This window comes from Euprymna scolopes, chromosome 10, assembly GCF_053919585.1.
Source record: "Euprymna scolopes isolate OS-2025 chromosome 10, ASM5391958v1, whole genome shotgun sequence".
NCBI classification, from domain to species: Eukaryota; Metazoa; Mollusca; class Cephalopoda; order Sepiida; family Sepiolidae; genus Euprymna; species Euprymna scolopes.
In genome coordinates, this window is record NC_136491.1 from 27705500 (window position 1) to 27732382 (window position 26883).

Genomic DNA, 26883 nt, shown 5'->3' on the forward strand with positions numbered 1-26883 from the left:
GGAGGGGGGGGGGACAACCAGAGTTATCCCGGAAAATCCGTTTAAGCAAAAATTTATTTTCACCATGACTAATGTTTGCCCAAAATTTTCAAAAAATTCAATATATGGTGATTGAGAAAAGTGCAAATAAATGAACGAATGAACCATTTGGGTCAATTTTACCCCTATAATGCTCCTTAGCGGGACAACCAGAGTTATCCCGGAAAATCCGTTTAAGCAAAAATTTACTTTCACCATGACTAATGTTTGTGCAAAATTTCAAACAAATCCAAAGCGTTGTTATTGAGAAAAGTGTGAACAAACGAACGGACCAACGGACGAATGGGAGTGAATTACTAGGTCCAATCTCTCCCTTGTCGGGGGACCAACAACTTAATTAAGGAAGACAGTTATATTTTTGATAGCTGCGAGAGAACGTTAGAGCTGCTATTTGTTACTTATCATTGTTATGGTGCTGTTGAAAGAGGCGAGGAGTACTTTATGTAAGAAAGCTACTTGGTTGGAAATGTTATTTTTGAGGGTTCTCGTCTCATAGAATTTAGCATTCTGACTAGGATCTGTTTTGTTCCCTGTCAGAGAAGAAGAACTCCTACTAGGCTGAAATAATTTAAATTTTTGTGCGTAATCCAGGATGCTCTTTTCTACGAATTTTCCTCACATTAAAAACGGCATCTCGAACCAAACTTCTCCCTTATGAGGGGCAAGTTACTAGGCACTACTTATCATATCAAGGTTTTAGAGCAGGGGTTTCCAAACTACGATCTGCAGGTCAGATCCGGCCTGCCAAAGTCTTTAATCCAGCCAACAGAACTCTTATTGAAAATGTAAAAATATTAAGGAAAATTTAAAAAAAAAAAAACAGAAATGTGTGAAAATAGTGTGGTGTTTTTTTTTTTCTCTTTGTTCAGAAAATGATTAAAAAAAAATGAGGTTTTGGAGAACCAGTTTCACTAAAACGCAAAGCTAATGTGCAAAGCAGTATAAAACACATCTAGGTTATTTTATTTTTATTTTGGCCCGCGTAGCTCTAAAAAAGTCAGCAATATGAAAACTTTGGAGACCTCTGCTTTAGGGCATAGTTTACTCTACCGTTTCATTCAGGGTTCTGGCTTAGATTGTGTATAAATAGCTTGGCCATTTTGTTTTGTCTGGGTTGATTGCAACATCATATTGGATACGTCTTAATTGTTTCGGAACACTTAGACTGTACGATTTTCTCTCTGTACGGAGCCAAGTACGTCCTAGGAGAAAGTCTTCTTGCTACATCTGGGCAGTAACTGCTCGGAGTAACATATCCTGCCTTGTCAGAGTCTAAAACTGTCTTCGTAATCTAGTTGACGATACCCTTTTCTCTATGCTGCAACTTCTATTCCACCGAAGAAAGGTTACAAGCATCTCTTTGCTCTATCGTTATTTACAGGGCACGTGTTCGACTGAGCTCCAATCTATTGCTCTTTCCCTCACCATTTTTCACAAAAACAAAAAAAAACAAACAAAAAAAAACGCTCGTCTTATCCAAATCTTGATCAATAAATTCACTCACTCTCTATCGATGCCTAAGCCTAAACATGGATTCCATTAACACAACTTTTTTCTTAGAACTGTCTGCCTGTGGAACTTTGTTTCACTGGTCTGCTTTCCAGCTTACTACTACATTATTATTTTCAAGTCCAACATAAGCAAATCCTAAACGATCACTACACTACTATCCCTACGACTTCTGTACATATGTTAAGCCTTATCCTTGAGTGGCCTCCGGGCCTTGATATGTATAAATGTCATTGTAGAAAATATGCTTACACTTTTTCCCGTGAGATGTTAGCCAAGTGTCTTTTGTTTCTCTTCTCGTTATTTCATGTGATATTTTTTGCATTGGTATTTCTGGTATCGCGTATGATGTTTGAATGCTCTAACGTGAACTAACACTCCATAACATGCATGAGGGAAGAACGGATGTACATAAATCTATTATTATTAAAAGAAACCTCAGATCCATTTGATTCCAGATAAAACAAGAAGAATAAAGACATGTGAATCCATTTTTATTTAATTGATTTGTTTTCCAATTGTAATTATCTCATAAAATATATGATTTGATACTAGAAAATAGCTACCCTTTAAGGCTTAATCTTAATAAATCCTAGGAAGGAATTGGAGTTCAAGGAATCTTGCTTAATTGAAATTACTTAATTTATGCCTAATTACTATGGATCAAATTTAATGCAAATTTGAAATTACAGAATTTCCAATTAAAAGCTTGTACTTATACTATATCCCATAAAAACCCTTTATACGACCTCTCTGATGATATTGTGTCCGAGATGGGTATATTTGCTGATGATACAACACTCTATAATATGCATGAGGGAAGAACAGATGTACATAAATCTAAGACAATGGCAGAATCGTAAGAAAATGATCTCCAGACTATAGTGGAATGGGGCCGCAAATGGATGGTAAAATTTAATGCTAGTAAAACTAAGCTGCTCTCCTTTAACAATTACAAGACGCCCCTCCAACCGTCTATATCAATGACAAATAGCACCCTACCTGAGAATTCTACCTTCAAACTCCTTGGCCTAACATTTGCAGGCAATATGAACTGGAACAAATACATAGAGGAAATTGCAAAGGCTGCTGCAAAGAATGTGGGTTCCTTCTATCAAGCTAGAAAACTACTCACACCTGAGAGTATCCTGTACCTCTACAAGGCCACCATTCGCCCATGCATGGAGTATTGTTGCCACATCTAATCAGTCACACTTTATCAACTAAGCTCCAGCCCCTGTCCCATCGTCGCAATGTTGCATCACTGTGCCTGTTTTACAAATATTTTAATGGAATGTGTTCTGATGAACTCGTTTCACTTGTACCCCCTCGACGTACATATTCCCCACAAACCTACTTAGCAATAAGATCTTACCCCTTCACTGTTGATGTTCCTAAATGCCAGAAAGCTTTCTATTCTAATAGTTTCTTTCCTTGAACAGCTAGACTTTGGAATTCCCTTCCTGTCGCCTGCTTCCCTGACTGTACTGATATGCAGAAGTTTAAATGTAAGATAAACAAATATCTTGTTAATCTTTCCTAAACGTGACCCCAAATAGTAGCCCCTTATGTCCAAGTGGTGATATGTTTTGTAAGGGTTGACCATAAGTAAAAAAAAAAAAAAAAAAAAAATTGTCAATGAATTTAGTAAACGTTCCATTTCTAAATCTCCAAAACATGGTAAACACCTGATGATTCCCTTTTCTATTTCATGTTTCGAAATTTAGCTTTTACGACTGATATAGATGGATCCACTTATTGTTATTACTTGGAAGTCACCACCTATCAAGGCCCGAAAGCCACCCGAGGATAAGGGTTAATGCATAGAATGTGGTAGTGTAGTAATCAGTAATGGTGAAAATTGGGTAGAATTTGATTATTTATGAGGATGGCTTGACTAAAATTTGTTTACATTGGACTTGAAGGCTACCATATTGTATTCAACTGGGAAACAGTCCAATGGAACAGTGTTCCACAGACGGGTAGTTCTGGGAAAGAAGCTTTGTTCATGGAATCTATGTTTAAATTTAGGCGCAGATAGAGAGTGGGGGAAATCGTATATAGTGGTTGTAGTTAGTCAAGTGTTATTGTGAAAGTTTGGCAAGGGGGAACCAGAGATTTGAGTTCAGTCAAGCACTTGCTATGAAACTAACGATTGAGCAGAAACAGGCTCACAACGTCTCTTCTGTGGGAAAGAGGTTGTAGGAAAAAGAAAAGGGCATTACTTACTAGGTTTCGAAGCCGTTTTGAACTCTATCAAGGCAGGATAGGGCACACCAAGCAGCTCCTGCCAAGAGGTGGCAACAGTACTCTATTTTAGGACCCACTTGGCTTTTATACAGACAGAGGACTGCATCAACTGTGAGATAACTACTGGAGTGGTAGGGTGGGTATTTAGTTCTCTCCCACTGCAAGAACTTAGACACCAGAGTCGGAAAGTGGGATTGAGATGTCAGCGCCCCAGAGGAAGGGACAGCTCCATTGACATTCCTCAGTGAGGGCGCCTCAGGCTATTAGCAATAACCTAACCCCTTCTCAAAGACAGAAGGCAAAATCTGGGAGGATGAACCTCCTAGAGCTGCACAGAACTTTACTCTCACTGCAAAATCAACGGGGACCGGATCATTACAGGAATGGTCTAATCTCTGTTGACTTTGGGGGCTGAGGATAAAAGATCTTCCAATACAACCATTTTTCCAGCGATCTTGGCAACAGACTTGATGTATGTGTTCACTTTCAGATCAGGAGCGAAGGTCAGTCCCAGAAGCTTGTTAAGACATGGAGCTTCCTCAAAACAAGAGATATTCATTTCAATTGGGGCTAGATGGCGGTCAGAGCGATTATGATTAAAGGAGAGAAGCTTGTTTTGGTATTTTGTAAATTTTTCAGCTGCAAAATCATCTTATAGAAGTTGTAAACGCGGATTTAGTTAGTACCCCAGCAATTCCAAACTCTTGGCTGCTGTATAATATTATTAGGATAGTATTGCTGTCATTTGTGTTTCTAACTGTGGTATCTTCTTTTGTACATGACGTTTCTTATAGATGGGCTATATTAATTGTTTTTTTTTTTTGGCGAGGTGGGGGGTTTGCATCATATTATTAATGTTGAATATATATGTTTTGAATTTTTAAGATGAGGATTCGTCATTCGTATTATTTAGATTTTTCGGACTACTGCTCGCAAGGACCCATGGCACAGTGATTAGAGTACTTGAAAAATTCAGTTGTGCAAGTGACATTGTTCTGAAGATTGATGGTTCAATCCTCAGTGCGGGTAGCACTCAAAAATACAATTGCAAATTACTTAGGATTTCTATTCAATCATTGCTGATGGAATGAGAGCATGCTAACCCGTGAATTAAATAAAAGCGTTCCGTTCAAAATTCCATGCAGATTCCCGGATTCAACAGAAAGATTCCTGAGTTTCACAAGATACAGCTGAAGAAGGTTGGAGGTTACATCGACCGAAACGTTGTGAAAATAACATTTAAGATGAGGACAGTAGTCTGAAGAATCCGCATCTAATATATAAAAGGTTATATGTCTGCCTGTCTCCATATTTTCAAACTCTATCTCCTCCGAAACTAAAAGTCACAGAGCGGCACTAGGGACCTCACATTATTGGATTTTTTTATGGACCGTTCTTTTATGGGTCTTTAGCAGGTTAAAATAGTTTTAAGGGGTCAAAAATGGGTAAAAATGGAAAAAATCATTATACATTTTGTACATCCACTGTGAAAAATTTCCCCCACTCTTTATCTCTGCCTAAATCAAAACGTGGATTCCATGAACAAAGCTTCTTTCTTAGAACTACACGCCTGTGGAACTCTGTTCCGTCTGCTTGCTTCTCACCGGACTACAACTTGGATTTCTTCAAGTCCAATGTTAACAAATTCCTAATGAACCGCCCCCTTAAGTAAACACTTCATTAAATCTCCACACTAATGTAATGTACTTGCAATAACCCTTATCCCTGAGTGGCTTCCGGGCCTTGATAAGTGGTGACCACTGTGTAAACCCCCCCCCCCCCAAAAAAAAACATTCATCTTAGTTTATTCTTAATAGGTTTATATGCATGTCACGTTAGTACAGCAGTAATATCACCAGCTTTAAATGCTACAGTTTCGGTTTCGATTCTAGCTGATGGCACCTAAATGCTTTTTTTTTTTACTTTCGAAATCACAACTCTACAATAATATATACGAAATCTGGACAAATTAAAATATCATATTTAAGCGTATATGACCGGGCAAATCCACCCCACCCCCTCAGCTAGTAATATGAATATGTTTTTTTTTCTCTATGTCTCTAAATAATTATTTCTGATGAACCAATTTGATTGTATTTGTTTTCGTCTATCCACTTTTTCCATTCATCTTTACATTTTTCAAATTTTATTCACCCGTTTTCTTCATATTTAGCTCGACTGCACACAAAGCGACTGAGTTTCGAATCTCAACTTGAAGCACTCGTTTATCTAGCCGCACCAAAGAGCTGTGATACGCCAAAACAGCTGTTTGTTGATGACTGTATATATATATAAAAAACAATAAATATAAACTTACTTTTTTACTTCCGTGAAGCAGCCACTTGATTCGGTGAGTGTAGCACTCAATTGCTCTGTAGAATCAAAAAAAAAAAAGAAAAGAAAGCAATATAATTTTGTTAAAAATTAAACAATTTGTATATCGACAAAAGTGAAAATGTGTGTGTGTGTGTGTGTGAGTGTGAGGACAACTCTCAACCTATATACTCAACGAATTTTTGATCTGCAGGCTTGAAATTTGGTAGATAGGATATTCAGACATATGGAAATCTTTTTAATCGGTTTTCATCTGGAATAAAGGGGTGCTAATGAGTCATAATTGAAAGCTTGGTACTTAGAGGGGGGGGTAATCAGATTTTTATCTGTTTGTCAACTGTTTCACGAATGTGCAGGCATGAATCGTTCATATTACAGATTCCGTATGTTGAAAATAAGTAGGTTTGAAAACGCTTTTTAAAGATCATGGCAAGTTGACCTAATGGTTATCGTACTTGACTCACTGTCTTTAGGTTTTGGTTTCGATCTCAGCTTGAGCATTTTTTTTTTTTTTACTTACAAGAAGTGAACTGTTTAGAAATAAACATAATATTCGTAATCAATGGAGAATTGTCTCTATAGTAATAAATACTGAATCTGCATGAATTAAAATGCTATATTTAAGCATATCTTATGACCGGGCAATGCCGGGCAACCTGCTAGTTCTATTATAAATATTTGAAAAAAAAAATCTTTATAGTGTTTCTTCTTTTTTTTTTTTAATGAATCGTTTCGGACAAAGCAGGAAGCCACTTGATGTAAGGAGCTAAGCATAATAATAAAAAGGAGAGGAAAGTATTAGGTTGGTCTAAAAATAATGTCGTTTTGTGACGTTCAATTATATTATATGTAAAAGCGACATTATGTTTGGACCAGCCTAATAGAATCACTTGAAGACATCAACCTAAAAAAAAAAAAAAAATTATGGAACTCGTTCCAGGAGAGAGAAGAAGACAGAAACACTTCAAGATAAACCTAGTATGAAAGAGACCGCACCACCAGCGTTCAATCCCCTGGTCTCCAAATAAGCTAGCTAAAAAGTAAACCCTTCAAAACCTTATTAGTGAAGAAAAGGATTACAATACTGTAGTAATAATGCTACTAACAACTTCACCTCAAAGAAACAAAAGGTGTGCTCTCTCTGGTACCGATATAGAGGAAATCGGGAGAAAAAGACACAGTGTGGTATGTTTTGTTAAGGAGGACGAGATAAGCCACATAAAATGTTGAAAATTACTGAACATAAAAGGGGTCAAACTCTAAGGAAAAGGAAGCAGTATTTCGCTCACGCTTGAGAAGTAAGCTGTAATTTTCTGAACTAACAAAACAAAGACTGGCTGACAAATACGCCTGGTTATGCGACTGACAAATAATCTGTGTGTTTTTTTTATTGTGACACAATCACTACAATATAAGGTTGAATATTTTTTATCCTTGAAGATGCAGTAGGAATAAGATATCATTTTTTTTTTATGTTGTTCAATTAAAAAAAACATATGTTGTTTTTGTGTTAATATTTTTTAGTTTGAATTTTTTTTTGTGGGAGTTGCTCCATACAAAGCATGAAGCCATTTGATGTAAGGAGTTAATCATAATAATAAAAAGGGAGAGGAAGGCAGAATCAGTTCATAACAAACCAAGCCTGAAAGAGAATCCACTGGTCTCCAAATAGGCTAGCCAAAAAGAGCTCGATAGAGAAGGGAGGTAACTGGCTTTCATACCAGCTCAAAAATGGAAGTTATATATCTCCTCTAGCAAAGATACCTGCACTTCGTATGAAACTTTGCTGTATACTCGGGCACCCTTGCAGTAAGTGGATGTTATAAGTGCAACTATTGCTTAAGGTGTTTAAAATTTTTTACCTCCTGAAGTGACTGAAATTCAACTATGAACTTTAAAGCAAATAGATTATATCAAAGTTGACACTTATGTTGTTGTACATAAAATTTGAAAGAATTACAAAGAATCACAATGGTCAACATTTGTTTAATTGGTTGAGTGATGGGGGTGGAGGAGGATGGTCTGATTCAAATTCATAAAAAAGTTGGCCGGCACCATGGTAGTGGCCCCCAGGATGATGACTAACCCCAACTTGGTGTGCACCATCCCTAGGCGGGGGAGCTTATGAAGAACTGCACTAAAGATGAGATTAACCTTTGATCCTGACCTTGAAAAATGGTGTGCACCATTCTTAGGTCGGAGACTAATATAATGTCAGGTTTGGTTATGATCAGTTCAGTGGTGTGAGCTGTAGGAGAGTATATATACATAGGCTATGACTTTGACCTTTGGTCTTAACCTTGAAAAAGGGTGTGCACCATCCCTAAGTGGGGGACCATCATCATCCCAGGTTTGGTCATGATTGGCCCAGTGGTGTGGGCTGTAGGAGAGTTGCGCGCGCGCACACACACACACACACACACACACACACACACACACACACACACACGAAACTACTTTATATATAGACAAAGGTTGCTGTAAAAAAAATAGTTGGATCATTCTAATACTCCAGAAAGTACCTGACTTGAGATGCAATCCTTTGCTTATAAAAGAACCAGATATGTCCAAAGATGGAGTACTGCTGCTACATCTGGGAGGTGCCACAAAGAGCACCTTTTCCTATCTTGAGAGAGTACAAAATCAACTTCGAAATCTTGTGTTTATATTGTGGGGGGGGAGTTATCTATTCTGTTCTTTACAGCCTCTTTCTCACAGATTTCTCTCTACTCTATCGCTATTTACATGAAAAATGCTCAATTGAGCTCAAATCCTTGATTCCTTCTTGTAAAACATTCACAGCTAGAACTCATCTCAGTACCATGATAAAAAAAACTCTTTTTAGGTACTTAGCATCAGGCGGAATTTCCATGGTCAGAACATTTTCATAACAGTTTACCTTTTGTGGAACACCTTTTCGCAAAACTACTTCCCTACTGATTACAACTTGGTAATCTTTAAATCCAATGACAACAAATTTTTGTCATGAACTCAATCAAATGAAGTTCATGCCATTGATCATTTTTTTTAGTTAGTAATCGTTCCTGTCTCATTGGCCTTGAATAAAAAATTAAATTATTTACAATCAAAATCATCTTCTTTATACAGTTTCTTATAAGTAAGAAGCTAAGTCAGATTACTCTGAAACCACCAGAAAGCGCATCGAAGCACAGAAATTAGGAACCCGGGATTTTTGGAAAATCTACAACAGCGTAGTTAATAATGGACAGTCAATTATTCCCCCACTAACAAACAATCATGAGGTTGCTTGCACGGCAACTGACAAGGCAAATCTGCTTGCCAGTCGGTTTGCCTCAAACTCCACATTGAACTCGGTACACCACTCACTCCCTGATTTTCCTCTGCGAACAGACGCCACACTTGACGACTTGAAAATCACCCCTTCTCAGGTACATGCTATTATAAAAAACCTAGACACCTCTAAAGCATGTGGACCAGATCTCATCCCGGCTGTGCTATTAAAAAAATGCTCTGCCGAGGTTGCTCCAGTTCTGTCCAAACTTTACAATAAATGCCTTAACGAATCTTGTTTTCCCGACTGCTGGAAAACCGCCTCTGTGGTACCAGTCTTCAAGAATTCTGGTGAAAGAACTGACCCAGTAAATTATCGCCCCATTAGCCTCCTCCCGCTTTTCACCAAAATATTTGAGTCCTTAGTTAATAAAGCCCTAGTCCAGCACCTAACAGCTGCTAAACTCTTGACTGACAAACAATATGGATTCAGGCAAGCCCGTTCAACAGCAGATATCTTAACTGTAGTTTCTGAACGTATATACCGTTCATTGGATAAAACAGGGGAGGGTAGAGCGGTGGCCCTTGATATATCTAAGGCTTTTGACAGGGTATGGCATGATGGTCTTCTAAGGAAAATTAGATCATATGGAATCACTGGAAGAATTCATAACGTAATTAAATCCTTCTTAAGTAATAGAAAAATCAAAGTTGTCCTCGACGGACGTACATCCAAACAATATGACATAAATGCGGGAGTGCCTCAGGGGTCTATCCTTGGACCTCTATTGTTCCTGATATTCATAAACGACCTCCCTGATAATATTGTTTCGGAGATGGGTATATTTGCCGATGACACCACTCTCTATAACAGATATGAGGGGAAAACAAATGAACACATATCCAAGAAAATGGCAGAAACACTAGAGGATGACCTCCAATCCGTAGTGGAATGGGGACAAAAATGGTTGGTCTCATTCAATGCTGCTAAGACTAAGCTTGTTTCCTTCAATAACTACAAGAAACCTTCTCTCCCACCAATAGCAATGGCCAAGAACACATTGCCTGAAAGTACTTCTTTTAAACTCCTCGGCCTAACGTTTACAGGGAATATGAACTGGAATAGATACATTGAGAGCATTGCCAAGGCTGCTGCAAAGAAGGTTGGCTCCCTCTACCGTGCTAGAAAACTACTTACGCCTGCCAGTATCCTATACCTCTATAAGGCAACCATTCGCCCATGTATGGAGTACTGTTGTCACATCTGGGCTGGTGCATCTGCTGCTTGTCTCTCGCTCCTGGACAGGGTTCAAAAGAGTCGCCAACCTGATAGGTCCTGAACTGTCATCTGGGCTTCAACCTCTGTCCCATCGACGAGATGTTGCATCCCTCTGCCTGTTCTACAAATACTTTAATCGTGAATGCTCTGACGAACTGCAAACACTTGTACCTCCCCGACGTAACTACCCCCGACAAACCCGACAAGCTACTAAGTCTCATCCCTTTACAGTGGAGATCCCTAGGTGCAAGAAAGCCTTTTACTCCAATAGTTTCTTCCCCAGAACTGCGGGTCTTTGGAACTCCCTTCCGGGATTCTGCTTTCCCAACTGCAATGATATGCAGAAGTTCAAGTGTAATGTTAACAAACATCTTTCTACTCTTCTCCCTTCATAATGACCCCGCTAATTAATTCCCTAATAGTAGCCCCCTGCTTCAAAGTGGCACTGTGCCTTGTTTGGGGTGAAAATTGAATAAAAAAAAAAAAAAAAAAAAAAAAAAAAATTTTCAGAAAACTTCACGTGATTTATCATCCGACCCTCTTCTTTTGGTATTTCTTAATCATAAATTTTATAACAGGAATACTCAGTATTGTTCGGACATAAATAAGGAGACCATTTGTATATTTTTGCTTCCGGTTCTAAAACCTATCATACAAGGTACCTCCCCCTACTCCCCTTAAAAAATGGCAGCCATGAAATTGTAAATAAACTTCACAATCTTTTTTGCACTCCAACCATCTTTGATAGAAATAAACTTTACACTATGCCTGATTTATCCACTTTGATTCAGGTGTAATGTGGCCGTTATAGTTTTCTTTCGTAACTCATTAGGAAATCCTTACTTTAGTAATTCATAAAAATAAAACTTTACTTCAGTAATTCATAACAATTAAACTTTACTTTAGTAATTCATAAAAATAAAACTTTAGTAATTCATAACAATTAAACTTTACTTTTATATATATATAATCTGTGTGTGTTTTTTATTGTGACACAATCACTACAATATAAGGTTCATAACAATGAAACTTCACTTTAGTAATTCATAAAATTAAACTTTACTTTAGTAATTCATAACAATGAAACCTTACTTTCGTAATTCATAAAAATAAAACTTTACATCAGTAATTCATAAAAATAAAACTTTACATCAGTAATTCATAAAAATAAAACTTTACATCAGTAATTCATAAAAATAAAACTTTACATCAGTAATTCATAAAAATAAAACTTTACATCAGTAATTCATAAAAATAAAACTTTACTTCAGTAATTCATAACAATGAAACTTTCATAACAATTAAACGTTACTTTAATAATTCATAAAAATAAAACTTTATATAGCAATTCATAAAATAAAACTTTACTTCAGTAATTGATAACAATGAAACTTTACTTCAGTAACACATTAAAATAAAACTTTATTATAGCAATTCATACAAATAAAACTTTACTTCAATAATTCCTAACAATGAAATTTTACTTTAGTAATTCCTAAAAGTAAAACTTTACTTCAGTAATTCATAACAATTACACTTTACTTTAGTAATTCATAAAAATAAAACTTTACTTTAGTAGTTCATAAAAATAAGACTTTACTTTAGTAATTCATAAAAATAAAACTTTACTTTAGTAATTCATAAAAATAAAACTTTACTTTAGTAGTTCATAAAAATAAAACTTTACTTTAGTAATTCATAAAAATAAAACTTTACTTTAGTAGTTCATAAAAATAAAACTTTACTTCAGTAATTCATAAAAATAAAACTTTACTTTAGTAGTTCATAAAAATAAAACTTTATTTTAGTAATTCATAAAAATAAAACTTTACTTTAGTAGTTCATAAAAATGAAACTGTACTTTAGTAATTCATAAAATTAAAACTTTACTTTATTAATTCATAACAATAAAACTGAATAGCTATCGTACTGTTGTGCATACATCTTTCTATACTGTCCAGATTTCATCATCAAATCTAAGCCTGTCTTTAAATTATACATCCATCATATTTTTCGCATATGATTTCTATCCATGCAACTCATATCCTCAACTCTCAACCTCACTGGTCATATTTCACTCTCATACAACATAACGTTTCAAATGTTGTAGTTAATGATAAAAATCTAACAAGGATCTAGAAGTTTCTTTATGTAAAACATTTATTGCAATTGTTATGTAGCGGAAGGGGGTCATATTGAGATATGTTGAATAGTCGGGGTACATATTGGAGACACATATAGAGGGGATATACATTATTGAATGACGGGGAATGTGTAATACAGTTATTTTTCATCGGTGGGGGAGAATCATTACTGATGACGATGATGATGATGATGAAGACAATTAATACTTGAAGGGGATTATACAAAGTTCATTACAGAGATGATGATAGACAATGCACATTTACCTTTTCAGTTAATGTAATGACGACACGAAGACAAGCAGTTACAAAATATAGATCGTGATTCTTTATTCATCAGCGGGCTGATTGATGACTCAGGAATTCAAGCTTGTATGGCTACATGGTCTCCTCTCCACCCTTCACCTCTAAGGACATCAGCTTCACTATCTCATTGATTACTGTACACACAATAACCCTTATCCCTGAGCGGCCTTCGGGCCTTGATAAGTGGTGAACCCCATGTAAAAAAAAAAAAAGTTGCTGTCTGACTCTTGTCTCTAACTGACTCTATCACTGTGACTATGATTGTCTGATCGTCTCTAACTTTGAACCCTGTCTCAATATGTTGAGAATCTCCTTTCTTTATGACATCAGAAGTGTGGTCAACCAACGTGACTTTATCACGTTTCAATTTACCCGTGCCCTTTGCACATGTATCTAACACATCTCATAAACAAAAGAAATCCGTAAATTAAATTGTATCATTTAATCTATTTGTTACATAACATTTTCAACTTTGTTATTGTCCATTCTTTTAACTGACATATTTAATATACAGTCATTTATAAAAGAATGGACAATCGCTCTATCTCTTACATAAATAATATTTAGATATTGGCGAGAACAATGTGAATCGTTCTGCATTCCTAGGATTTCAATATCTATAATCTTTTAACACTTGCCTACTGAGTTCGATTCTCGCCTTTTCCTAATATCATTTTCAAAATTATCTAGTTTTGCTTTCTTACTGGGGTCTGTCCCTTTTCGTAACACAATTACTACAAACGTTTAAAGAGAATAGTGCTGCTCAACTAAAATTTTCATACGAGTCTATTGTTTGTGTTATTTGGATTATTTGAATGACTGTTTTCCTTTCATCTTGAGTGTCATTTGCTCAACGTTTTAACCGATGTAACCTTTGACCTTGTCCTTGGTCCTTGTGAATTATTTAAGATTTCTAACAGATCATGGCTAACGGAATGAAAGGATGCTATTCCGTGCAGATTCCTAAGCTTAACAGAAAGATTTCCGAGTTCAAGAATATACACCTGAAGAAGGTCAAACATTACATCGGCTGTGAGAATAACATTTAAGATGAAAACAAGAGCCTGAAAATCTCTTTCCCACAAGAAAGACATTGCGAGCCTGTCTCTACTCTATCGTTATTTTCATGGCAAGTGTTCGACTGAGCTCTAATCTGTAGTCCCCCCCCCCCTTTTGCCAATCTTTCACAAAAAGCACTCATCTAGCCCCAAAAAATAATTTTCTCCACTCTCGGTCGGTGCCTAAACCTAAATGTGGATTCCATGAACAAATCTCCATACCTAGAACTATCTACCTGTGGAATTCTGCTCTGCCGATTTGCTTTCCAGCTGACTACAATATTGTCGTTTTCAATTCCAACGTAAACAAATTTTTATTGAACCGTCCTTATAAACAATCTAATCATACCAAAATTTCCACCACAAACGATTACTACGCTACTGTCCCAATGACTACCATACATACTTATCCTCGAGTGGCCTCTTGGCCTTGATATGTTTTGACCCATTTGTAAAAAAAAAGGATAATAATAATAAAAAATATCAATCCTCATCTCCAAAATTCGGAAACATAGTGTCTATTGTTTATTTAGATCTTTGTAGCATCTATATATGTTTAAATGTAATGTAAATAAACATCTTTGTAGCATCTATATATGTTTAAATGTAATATAAATAAACATCTTTGTAGCATCTATATATGTTTAAATGTAATATAAATAAACATCTTTGTAGCATCTATATATGTTTAAATGTAATATAAATAAACATCTTTGTCGCATCTATATATGTTTAAATGTAATATAAATAAACATCTTTGTAGCATCTATATATGTTTAAATGTAATATAAATAAACATCTTTGTAGCAGCTATATATGTTTAAATGTAATATAAATAAACATCTTTGTAGCATCTATATATGTTTAAATGTAATATAAATAAACATCTTTGTAGCAGCTATATATGTTTAAATGTAATATAAATAAACATCTTTGTAGCATCTATATATGTTTAAATGTAATGTAAATAAACATCTTTGTAGTATCTATATATGTTTAAATGTAATATAAATAAACATCTTTGTAGCATCTATATATGTTTAAATGTAATATAAATAAACATCTTTGTAGCATCTATATATGTTTAAATGTAATATAAATAAACATCTTTGTAGCAGCTATATATGTTTAAATGTAATATAAATAAACATCTTTGTAGCATCTATATATGTTTAAATGTAATATAAATAAACATCTTTGTAGCATCTATATATGTTTAAATGTAATATAAATAAACATCTTTGTAGCATCTATATATGTTTAAATGTAATATAAATAAACACCTTTGTAGCATCTATATATGTTTAAATGTAATATAAATAAACATCTTTGTAGCATCTATATATGCTTAAATGTAATATAAATAAACATCTTTGTAGTATCTATATATGTTTAAATGTAATATAAATAAACATCTTTGTAGCATCTATCTACGGCATAATCATGTTGACAAACTGGTTCCCATCAGATCACCAATGTTAAGCAACGTCGGGCCTGATCATTACTAAAACGGGTGACCAATTTGGGAATTTCAGGTTCTGTATGTAGGAGGACGTCGACACCTACCTGCAAGAATTGCAAAAACATGTCGTCATCTCCCCTAATGGGGATATACATACGACTGGGGATCGCTTGTGAATTTCATACTCCCATGGAACTTTCTCCTTGGGAGCAAGCCGGTTAAACCCGAATAGGGTAAGTGCCGTTTCACACACACTATGAAAATTTGGTGGCCTAAAACTGTTATAAGCTGACTCTTAAATAATTTGTCAATTTTCGAAACGTATATTTAATATGTCGTTTTATTAAAAGGAATTAATTTCAGCTGCCACTCATGCTCAGTATAAATATTCATCAGGCAAACTGACTGAAAAAAAATGGCTGCTAATTACAGGTTATTTTACATATACACGTACATAAAAAATATACAATATGCTAGCACAGTCTACTGTCTAGGATTCAGTTTAAAATAAAACACTATACCAAGATCAAACAACTTTTCTTTTCTGAAGTAATTATTTTTTACTGAGGAGTCACCACCAATATATATATACACGGTGGAATGATAAAATTGTCGCCCTAAATAAAACAACACTACAGCTTTATTGTAAAACTTTTATTGAAAAAATCAATCTGGGTAACTTGATTATGTAGTAGAGATGACGTCTATTCAACATAGCCACCTACAGCCTCAATCATTGTTACAGGTCCGGAACTAGAAGTATGCCTTTTCTACAAGCACTGGCAAGAGCTTGGCAAATACTTGGCAGATGATGGCGATCAGGCTGGCTCTGGTGTTGTGGAGGAGTGGAGCCAGTGAGAAAAGGGTACAAAGTCGTAGCATTCTTTCTGAAGCCTAACTTGCATCTTTTTTGGACTTGTGGGTCGGCGCTGAGTCCTGCTGTCAAACCCAGGATCTGCTAGCACCCACCTGATTGCACTATGAGATCACCATACTCTTCAGCACATCCAGGTACACTTCAGTGTTGACTTTCAAGCTGACTTCAAAGATGTGTGGTGGCATGATGTGATCCTTACTTAAAACCACACCAAAGACTATAACCATAGCCAGAAACTTTGTTTTCATCATCCTAGGCATGTCCCTGTTATTCGTGGCAATTCAGCAATGCATTTTGAGGGTGCTGGCAATGGTCCTGTTGTCATAACTTGGATCGGTAGAGAGCATGAGTTGTACAACAGCACATCCCTGATCTCGCTCGTTGAACAGTGTGTCACTTTCAGACATGATAGAAGGCTCCTATCACTTTTGGGATTTGTACATAACTGGCCAACTAGTAGATGGTCTGCAACAGAAAAAAAAGGGTTTTCATCAAACAGAAATGGAATCATGTCTTTTCTATGACGACAATTTCATCGTTTCACCCTATAGAATGTATAGTTGATGGCCAGGAGAACTTTGGGAGATAGAGATGAACTGATGGCAACTGATTAACAAATCTCAAGTAGGTGTGGCAGTAGCGGAAACAAAAGAACCAGACAGTTGCGAGTTGGGCACAGTTAAAGGCAGTTTGTGGCTGGACCAAATCGAGAGAGATTGAGATTAGCTGACATCAACTGACGAACTTGGCCTCGACAGATGTGGACTTCAGCATGTTGAAGGTCAACAGTGTCACACATGCATTGATGAACAGTAGATGTAGATGTGAAAGGTAGTTTTCCAAAATGGTGTCACACACACATCCAGAGTGCAATGAATATTTACAAAAAAAGTGTCAAAGTCTCTGTTTGCTTTGGAGTTGTTTTATTATATATATTTGTGAACTGGTGCACACTTCATTAACAGTTGCCAATGTGAGAGACGATGATATGACCACAACAAAAGATGAATGAGAAAAAGACTACAGAACACAATGCTGGGATTGGCAATCATTATCATTTTGCATGTTCATTTTTATTAAACTGGAAATTGTCCTAAACAAACTCTGACTCCTAAATTTATTGAATCAGGATCGGAAATCCTAAGTCTCGTTTTTGTCTCAGAGTGACTGATAGGCGGAAATGACTCACCTTCTCGGCCATTACCGGCTGGTTACTGATCGCTTTTGTGTGTATCGGTGATTTGTTCTCGTGTGTTACTGTTAAGAAATAAGCTCCAGGCAAAACGTATTTCCCAATTGAAAACTTATACAAGGGGGGCCATCCATCTGAATCTGCATAGGTCGCCTGCCATCAGTGATTGCAGATATTGCTAGAGCTGGCCTTAGGGTAAGACCACTGACTTGTCAACTAGTCAATATTTGTTGGGTTTAGTTACGACTTAATCGATATAAATGGCTCATTTAGACATAGCAAAAAACAAGTATTTGCAATGAGAAATTTTAATAATATCGTGCTTATATATTTATAGACGTACCTAAAAATTTAGTCTCTGTCACCGATTCTATATGACATACAGTCAGCACATCAGCTGTTGATACTGAAAGACAAATTCTATATTGCTTGTCACTATGTAGATTACAAACTAAGACTTGGACTAAAGAGTTGGAGTCAGATGCAGAGCAAATAAAACAGATCTTCATAACTGCATACACAACAGATTTATTCAATGCATTTGATTGATTTGAGATGACAGTTTAATCATCGCAACATACATTGGTTAAGTTGAAACTGATAATATTGTGTCCGAGATGGGTATATTTGCTGATGATACAATACTCTATAGCATGCACGAGGGAAGAATGGATGTACACAAATCTAAGACAATAACAGAATCCTTAGAAAATGACCATAGTGGAATGGGACCGTAAATTGATCGTGATATTTAATGCTACTAAGACTAAACTGCTCGCCTTTAACAATTATAAGAAATCTTCCCAACCACTGATATCCATGACAAAGAACACCCTACATGAGTGTTTTTCCTTTAAACTCCCCGGCTTAACATCTACAGGCAATATGAACTGGAACAAATACATTGGACATTGCAAAGGCTGCTGCAAAAAATGGTGGATTCCCTCTATCGTGCTAGAAGACTAGTCACACCAGAGAGTATCCTATAACTCTACAAATTCATCATTCTCCCATGCATGGAGTATTGTTGCAACATCTGGGCTGGTGCATCTACCTCTAGTTAGTCTCTCCCTCTTGGATAGGGTCCAAAAAAGTCTCCAATCTAATAGGTCCTGCTTTGTCAACTAAGATGTAACCCCTGTCCTGTCACCGCAATGTTGTATCCCTGTGCCTGTTTTAATGGAATGTGCTCTGATGAACTCATTGCACTTGTTCTCTTATGAAATACATATCACAGACAAACCCACTTAGCAACAAAATCACACCCCTTCACTGTTGAGGTCCCTAAATGCCAAAAAGCTTGCTACTCTAATAGTTTCTTCTCTCGAACAGCTAGACTTTGGAATTCCCTTCCTGCTATTTGCTTCCCTAACTGTACTGATATGCAGAAGTTTAAATGTAACGTAAACCAACATCTTGTTAATCTTTCCTAGGCATGGTCCCAACTAACAGCTTCTTACGTCCAAGTGGCGATGTACCTTGTTTGAGTTGAACATGAGTAAAATAAAAAATATAAAGGCAGATGAATTTTTAAATGTCTGGCTTTGTTGATTAGAGGGTCAATGTGCATTCCTTAAAACAGCTTCTAATTTCAACCGGTCTCCTCCAAAGGAGGAAGTGTTACTGGAATATTAAATTCACAAATGGTCCCCAAATGCGTGCATATCCCAGTCAGGGAAGATAATGACGTTAGGTTTTTGCAGTTCTTGAAAGGAGGTGTCGTGCCCTCCATACAGTTCCTGGTATTCCCAAATACTCACCCATCTAGTACTGACCAGGCTCAACATTGCTTAACTCTAATGAGAACAGACGTGTAAGTTGGTACAATACCTAGGTATGTCAATTTCCATTTTTAGCTTCTACCGCTTTATAGCTGTTACAAAGATAAAAGATTTGTGAAATTTTGTGTTAAATATACTTCCACATGCAAATACTAAGTTGTATAATTTAACCATGAGCGAAGTTTCTTTTCAAGAATTACTCATCTGTGGAACACAATTTCATGGAACTGCTTCTTAGCTAACTATACAGCATTGTCGTTTTCAAGTCCAATGTTAACAAATTCTTGTTGAGCCGTCCTCTTAAATAATCAAACTGATCTAATAACAGGCTCAACTTTAGTGATCTAATGATAAAAAGTGTGACAACGTGATTATGCTGTATACTTCAGGTCAGGTTACTATTGTAAACATTTGTGATGCATGCGAATAGCAGACTTGCTGCAGGCAAATAATAGTTAAAAAAGAGAAGAGGCCACACAGAAAATGGGAAATATGTCTGATCTGGAGCTTTGACCACCCAGAATTCCATTTGTCCACTTGAGAAAATAACGTTTCTTTATATATGCGGTTCCCTGCAATGATTATAACCCATTTAAAAGATTTTGAAAATAATAGCCAGCTAAATACAGGACACGATACGAGGCAGCGTTTTTCAAGTGGATGCTGGTTGGCCATTACTTCAACTGCTCATTTTCTGTGCGGTCGGATAGTGATGGCTTGATTACTGGCCACTGAGGAATCGATATCAAACAGTTAAGAAAAAGGTGAAATGTTCAGTTATGTGATTTGAGTCATCAAAGTCTAAAAAAATAAAATCTACCCTATATGATGATGGACCCGCCCATTGATTTCGGTGTATGAGCTTTGCTGCAATAACTAAGTGGTTCAGAATCTACACAGATGATTTGTTTATAGTGGTGAAGGCTTTGTGCAGAACCAACCACACCTTTTGGTACAATTACTAATCTTCCTCAATGCAATGACTGCCACAAGACATACAGTAGACCTCAGGTTTTACATCAGAGTGTTTCTTTCTCCTAGATACTTTTACATGTCTGCCTTTTATATATATATATATATATATATATATATATATATATATATATATATATATATATATATATATGTATGTATGTATATATATATATGTATATATTATGATAAATCCGTATTCCTGTCTGTTTGTTTGTTTGTTTGTTTGTTTGTTCACAATGACGTCATAGCATATATGTTATGGATGATATAATAGCAGATGATATCACTTATGACGTCATATATGGAGACAAAAATGAAAGTAGATTCCCTGGGCAACGCTGGGCAGCCTGCTAGTATATATATATATATATATATATATATATATATATATATATATATATATAACTATTTCATTTATTCACATAAATTTACTATACGAAAGTATAGATTTATGCGTAAACTTTAAGTATTTACTTCAAAAGTGCTCAATACGTAGGTAGAGCTAGTTAGTAATTTATAAAATATATATTATTATAGCTGTTGGTGTTGTTGTTGTTTAGCTTTAAAACTAACAATAACAATAGAAAACAAACAAATAAATAAATTAAATAAACATGAATATACATAAACGATCACACGCATATGTGTGTGTGTGTATATATATATATATATATATATATATATATATATGTATATATATGTGCATCATTGTGTACACATAGGTATATTTATATGTATATATAAAAAAAAAAAAAAAAAAAAAAAAAAAGCAGAACGGCCACCTAAAACCACTAACCTAGCTCTAAAACAGATCCTTTGTTTGATAAAATGCATGCCCATTGGCTGGTAGGAAGGGGCGCGGTGGATACTAGAAAGCTGATTGGCCAACTAGTAATCCTCAACATGTATAAAAACAAGAAGCAACGACAGAATTCGCGCATAAGCCTGACGAATCCTATGGTTGGATGAAACGCAGAATATTCAGTGTAGCTTAATCGCCATATATATTTTATAAATTACTATATATATATATATATATATATATATATATATATATATATATATATATATACAACTGAAGCAGCGAAACTGAAGCTGGCCTGTAGGACACTATATATACAAATGTAGTCAAATTTGGGCGTATTTTATTAGTTTGAAAACATAGGTTCTTTTTTTACCAAGCATCATAAAAATTTAACCATAGAATAGTATTATAATCTTCAAAAAACTTGCAAATTTTTGTGTAGTTTTGTCCCATAGAACCAAAGTTATCAACATTTCAATATTCAATTTTGAAAATCAGTTTGGCTACCAGTATATATATATATATATATATATAATTGTTACTATAATAATTTTTAAATACCTACAGACACTGTTGTTTCATCCTTTCGGGAATCATCAGTACAGAGCGTCACGAGTACCACTGGTCAGGAGATTCAAACTCAGCCACAAAGCAATCTCTGACTCCATTAGCAAAGAACAAACCCACACGGCCAACTTTAACCATGAGAAATATCGTTGAAATTTAAACATTTATTTTTAAATGTCGTCCATAGTGATCTGATGATTGTAACATCATGATCTGCACATTTGAGCTTAAGTGATTGACTTTCATTTCAACTGTAAAGTGCTCAACAATAAGAACCGAGTTCTTAGAGGGACTGACATAATACCACTTTTTTTGACAATTTTATTAGTTCCAAATATCAGTGACTATTGATCAGAATTTAACAAATGAAGGCTCGTTTGAAAGGTAATGACCTGAATTGTGTAGTGGGCTATGTGACATTTGCCCTTAAGATCGCACATTAAAGGGATCACTTTGGCACTTTTTACAGCCATAAAATGTTTCAATCATAGTCATTTGTTTTCCTAGTTTTGTCTATGAATTACAAAATATCTGACGTTCCTGAATTTTGGAGATGAGGAGTGGCTATTCATATTATTTGGATTCATCGGACTACTGTTCTCATTTTGAGTGTGATTTTCACAACGTTTCAGTCGATGCAACCTCTGACCTTCTTCAAGTGCATCTTGTCCAACTCGGGAATGTTTCTGTTGAACTCAGAAATTTGGACAGAATTTCAAGCGGAACCCTTTATTTACTTCACGGGGGTAGTGTGCTCTTGTTCCATCAGCCATGACTGAATAGAGGTCCTAAGTAATTCGCAATTGTATTTTTCGATCGTCCACAGTGAGGATTAAACCTTCAACCTTCAGGAGAATATCACTTTTACAATTGATTTTTCCAAGTACTGTAACCACTGCGCCACACAAGGCCCTAGTAAAGGTAATATCTTTTGCTTATTTGAATTTAGATTCGGCATGAGATTAGTTAATAAAAAGCCTAATGAGGCCAGACCTTTTGGCTTTATTTTCATGTTATTTCTTTTTACAATAGGGAATTATAGTCTTTGAAAATGTACTTTAAAGAGTGTTGATTTTTGAAACCTTGTAAAATGACATCATCATCATCATCATCATCACCGAGACAATTCTGGTATAATCAAAATTGACACACTGGTTCTGGTTAGATAACTAAAGTTAAACAATGTTGAGCATGGTCAGTACCAGATGGGTGACCATTTGGGAGAGCCAGGCGTTGTATATAGGAGGACATCGACATAACCCTGTAAGAACTGCAAAAGCCTAATAATGTCATCTCCCCTGACGGTGAAATACAGGCGGCTGAAACTGCTTGTGAATTTCATACTTCCATGAAACTTCCTTCTTTAGAGGAAGCTGGTTCAACCCGGGTTATATGCGTTTGCCTGCTTTAAAAAAAACGGACACCCAAATAAACCTATCTCTGATCATGTCATTATGTATCTGTCTTTCTCTAAAGCCATTTTGATTACACCCACCATGTATTTTTGGCCTTCCTTTGTGAAATAAACCTACCACATATACTATCCTACATACAATTCTTACCTTTAATAAAGATGAAAAAGTGATATGTGAAGACGTATCAAACAGTTAATTTAAAACTGATAAAAAACTGCATAAAGTCTGACACACATAGCATAAACAATTATTTAAGAATTCATAATGCAGCATTACAATGAGACAAATTATAAATAGATGCTAGAAATCAAATTATTCCAGCTAATACTAAGATATTAAAGTACATATAAGAAATAAATAGGTAAATATTTATTTAAAACAAATATATTTGTTTATCTGAAAACTACCTTACATTTGGATATTTTCTTTTTTATTAATAATATAATTAGCCGATGCTGCGAAGATGAACCGTGAAAAATTGTCCCAGCTTTACAATATCCTGAATCAGAATAAGTATCTTTTGAAAAAAAACTAAAGCGAAATAATTTTTTATTTCAAAATAACATTGTCCATAAAAAAAATTGTTTATTCAAAATAAAATATTGATATTGCAGGACAGAGATTATCGATTACAAACTCAAATAATAAGACTAGCTTCTCTTCATATATTTAATTTATCATATTGTTTTCAATCTTCAACAGTTGTTAAGAAACCTTATGACATAACTTTGGGATTATATTCTACATGGGCATATAATGAAAATGTACCCATAAGCATAGGTTCAGAAAATGCATTTGTCCAGTCTATATAATTGTTAACATCTATATACACACTGACAGCGAGTAAAACACAACACAGTTGATCTATAAAAAAATTATAGTTTTTTTTAAATTTCATACCGACAAATCAGCTCTTGATTATAAGTTATTACTGGTGTTTTGACATTCTGAAAGCACGTGGGGGGTGCATGTTTACATCGGATATTGGGCAGTAAAAAATGTGACAGCCTCACTTCTCTCTGACCGACTGCCCACTTTTTCTTTGTGACGATTTATTGATATAAACATCTTTTTCCTATTGAAATGTTTAATATTTCCTATTGTCTATTGTTTCAATCGTTTGACTGATATCCTCTCACATATTCTGGGTCAAATTATGCATTCCATTAGACAATGGTGAAAAGTTTTGCATTCTTCACATGGAATCCATCTGCATGTGTGCAACCCATCGAATGTTTCTCTTCCCTGGATCGCCTGCCAATATCCAACATTATTTTTCTGTCTGCGACAGATCATGGCAGGTGCTCGGCTGAGCTACAATCCATGTAGACCAGTTTTTGTTGTGAATGTTTATTCACAACAAAAACTGGTCTACTTACAAGTGTCAATAGTTTCCATTTTTTCTCTCTCTCTCTACCAAGACTAAACGAAACTTACATGAGCAAAGTTTCTTTCTCCTTGTAAATTCAAATCCCTCGTTGCCTAGTTGTTGTGGCCTCCAGAAGGAAAAAAAAAAACATGGACACGGATATGGGTTAGAAAGGTAAAACATATTGAAACAAAAAAACTGAATATACAAAGAACAACAATCGTAGGCACATTCCGCCAAGATGGCGTTCTACAAAGTTAACAGACGACACCGAGAATCGTATCTCTCTGTCTATTTCTACAGTTTGGAAGAGTTCATCCTTAGTGCATGGGTGAGCACCCACAAACATTATGTCTGTTTGTTGAAGGGAAACACTGAGCTGCAAAGGACCATATGAGGCCTTGGCGTTCCTCATGGAATTTATGAAGCAACCAACCGGCCAGTGATGGTTTGTTGAAATAATATGTTAAATGTCCTAAGGCATTCATATGATTAATGTTCAATAAGTAATACCCCTTATCACTTTTCACAGCAGTAGAGCAACGAAATTGGCACAGTTATTAATCTTTCTCTGCATAGAAACCATCCAGAGTTATACATTTCTCCCAATCGCTTAATGCAACTCTGGAGACAGTTTTTGTAGACACCTCTGATTGGTCCTCCAAGCATAAGACTTTGGAAATCAAGGTTGCCGCATCTGAAATACACGTTCGTTTCAGAAACAACTTCGTGGCTGGGAAGAGGTGAAATTCAGAGGGTGAAAGGTCAGAAGAGGAAGGGGGATAGGTAATGATTTCATAGCCACACGTCTGTGCTTCTGATCTGGCAACATGCGGGTTGTGGATCAGGGCATTGTCTTGCAGGAGGAGGATATCTTTGCTGATCTTCATTTTCATAGTTTCTCTTACTTTTCTCAAAAGTAAAGCATAATAAGTTCCTGCAATTGTATGCATGTGTATGGGTTAGAAAGGTAAATTATATTCAAAGAAAAGCAGAATATATAATAGGCAATCATCGTAGCCCATTCCGCCAAGATGGCATTCTATGAAGTTAACAGACTACACTGTGAGTCGTATCTCTCCGTTGATTTCTACTGTTCGGAAGAGTTCATTTTTATTGCATGGGTGAGTCCCCACAACATTTTCCTAGAATTACTTGTTTGTGGAACACAATACCGTTGGGCAGCTTCTCAGCTGACTACAACATGGGCGTTTTCAAATCCAATGTAAACAAATTCTTGCTGAATCTTCCCTCCTTTTTTTGTAGAGACGTGACAATAGTTAGGAAACGATGAATTAAATCCAGAGTTAGCATCTTTCAATTTGAAAAACATTATTACATTTTTTGGGGTGGTGGTGGTGGAATTAATACATGATAACTAGAATTGTGACAACAGCATATTCTTTTTATTCTTTTGACTCTCAAGTATATATCCAACACAGTTAGACACAGTTAATCAACTGAGAACCACATCAGTCTATATAAAAACATATAAGATATTAATTGATATATACTCAAGAGTCAAAACAATGAAAAGAATATGCTGTTGTCACAGCCATAGTTATCATGTAGTACTCCTCCCCACAAAAAAGAAATGATAACATAAAAAATCCTGTTTAATTCTCGGTAACATTCAATTATACTGTTATGTTTGACGTTCATCTTCGTTGCCAACTGTTATGTTTGCAGGTTGAACCAAATAACGTATAAGGCAATACAAATGAAGACTCAACAAACAAAGGTAGATCAATAAGAAGTGTATTAGGAAAAGTATATTTACAGTATATTTACATAATGGTTGTCAGGTAAGAGAGTCTTGGCTGGAGAACATATCTACTCTCGGCTCGGCTTTCGGTGGCTTCTGGTTAACACACACTCAGACTAACCGAGTCTTGTTATTTGTGTGTAATGTTATCCACATATGTAAATGAGTGGGTGCCACCACAACACCCTCCTCCCAAGATTTGAAGTCACACAGATTTCAATAACTTTTTCTCTTGGGATTTAACATTAATGGTTCATTAAACTTTCTTTTTCTACCTGATCTTTGGGGCTCAGGTGTTTATTGAGGTGGTTCCAAATTAAAGGATTCGTATATGATGTCCATGGTTTCCTCCTCTTCGACTGCTGTTGTATAATCACCATCTTGAATGTGGCGTTTTTTTATTTGCTATTTATGTGTAATATTATCCACATATGTAAATGAGTGGGTGCCACCACAACATATACAAATACCCAATTGACCCCTCAAAAATTAATCTTTTTTTTTTTC

General features: G+C 35.6%; 1 protein-coding gene across 1 annotated transcript in view; it reads right to left on the bottom strand.

Moving 5' to 3' along the window:
• Positions 1–26883, bottom strand: part of LOC145285890 (von Willebrand factor A domain-containing protein 3A-like) — a 333383-nt gene that overhangs the window by 233989 nt on the left and 72511 nt on the right. The window contains exon 6 of the mRNA XM_080134354.1: positions 6116–6170. Within this exon, the coding sequence (XP_079990480.1) occupies positions 6116–6170 (55 nt within the window). The remainder of the gene's footprint in view (positions 1–6115; positions 6171–26883) is intronic.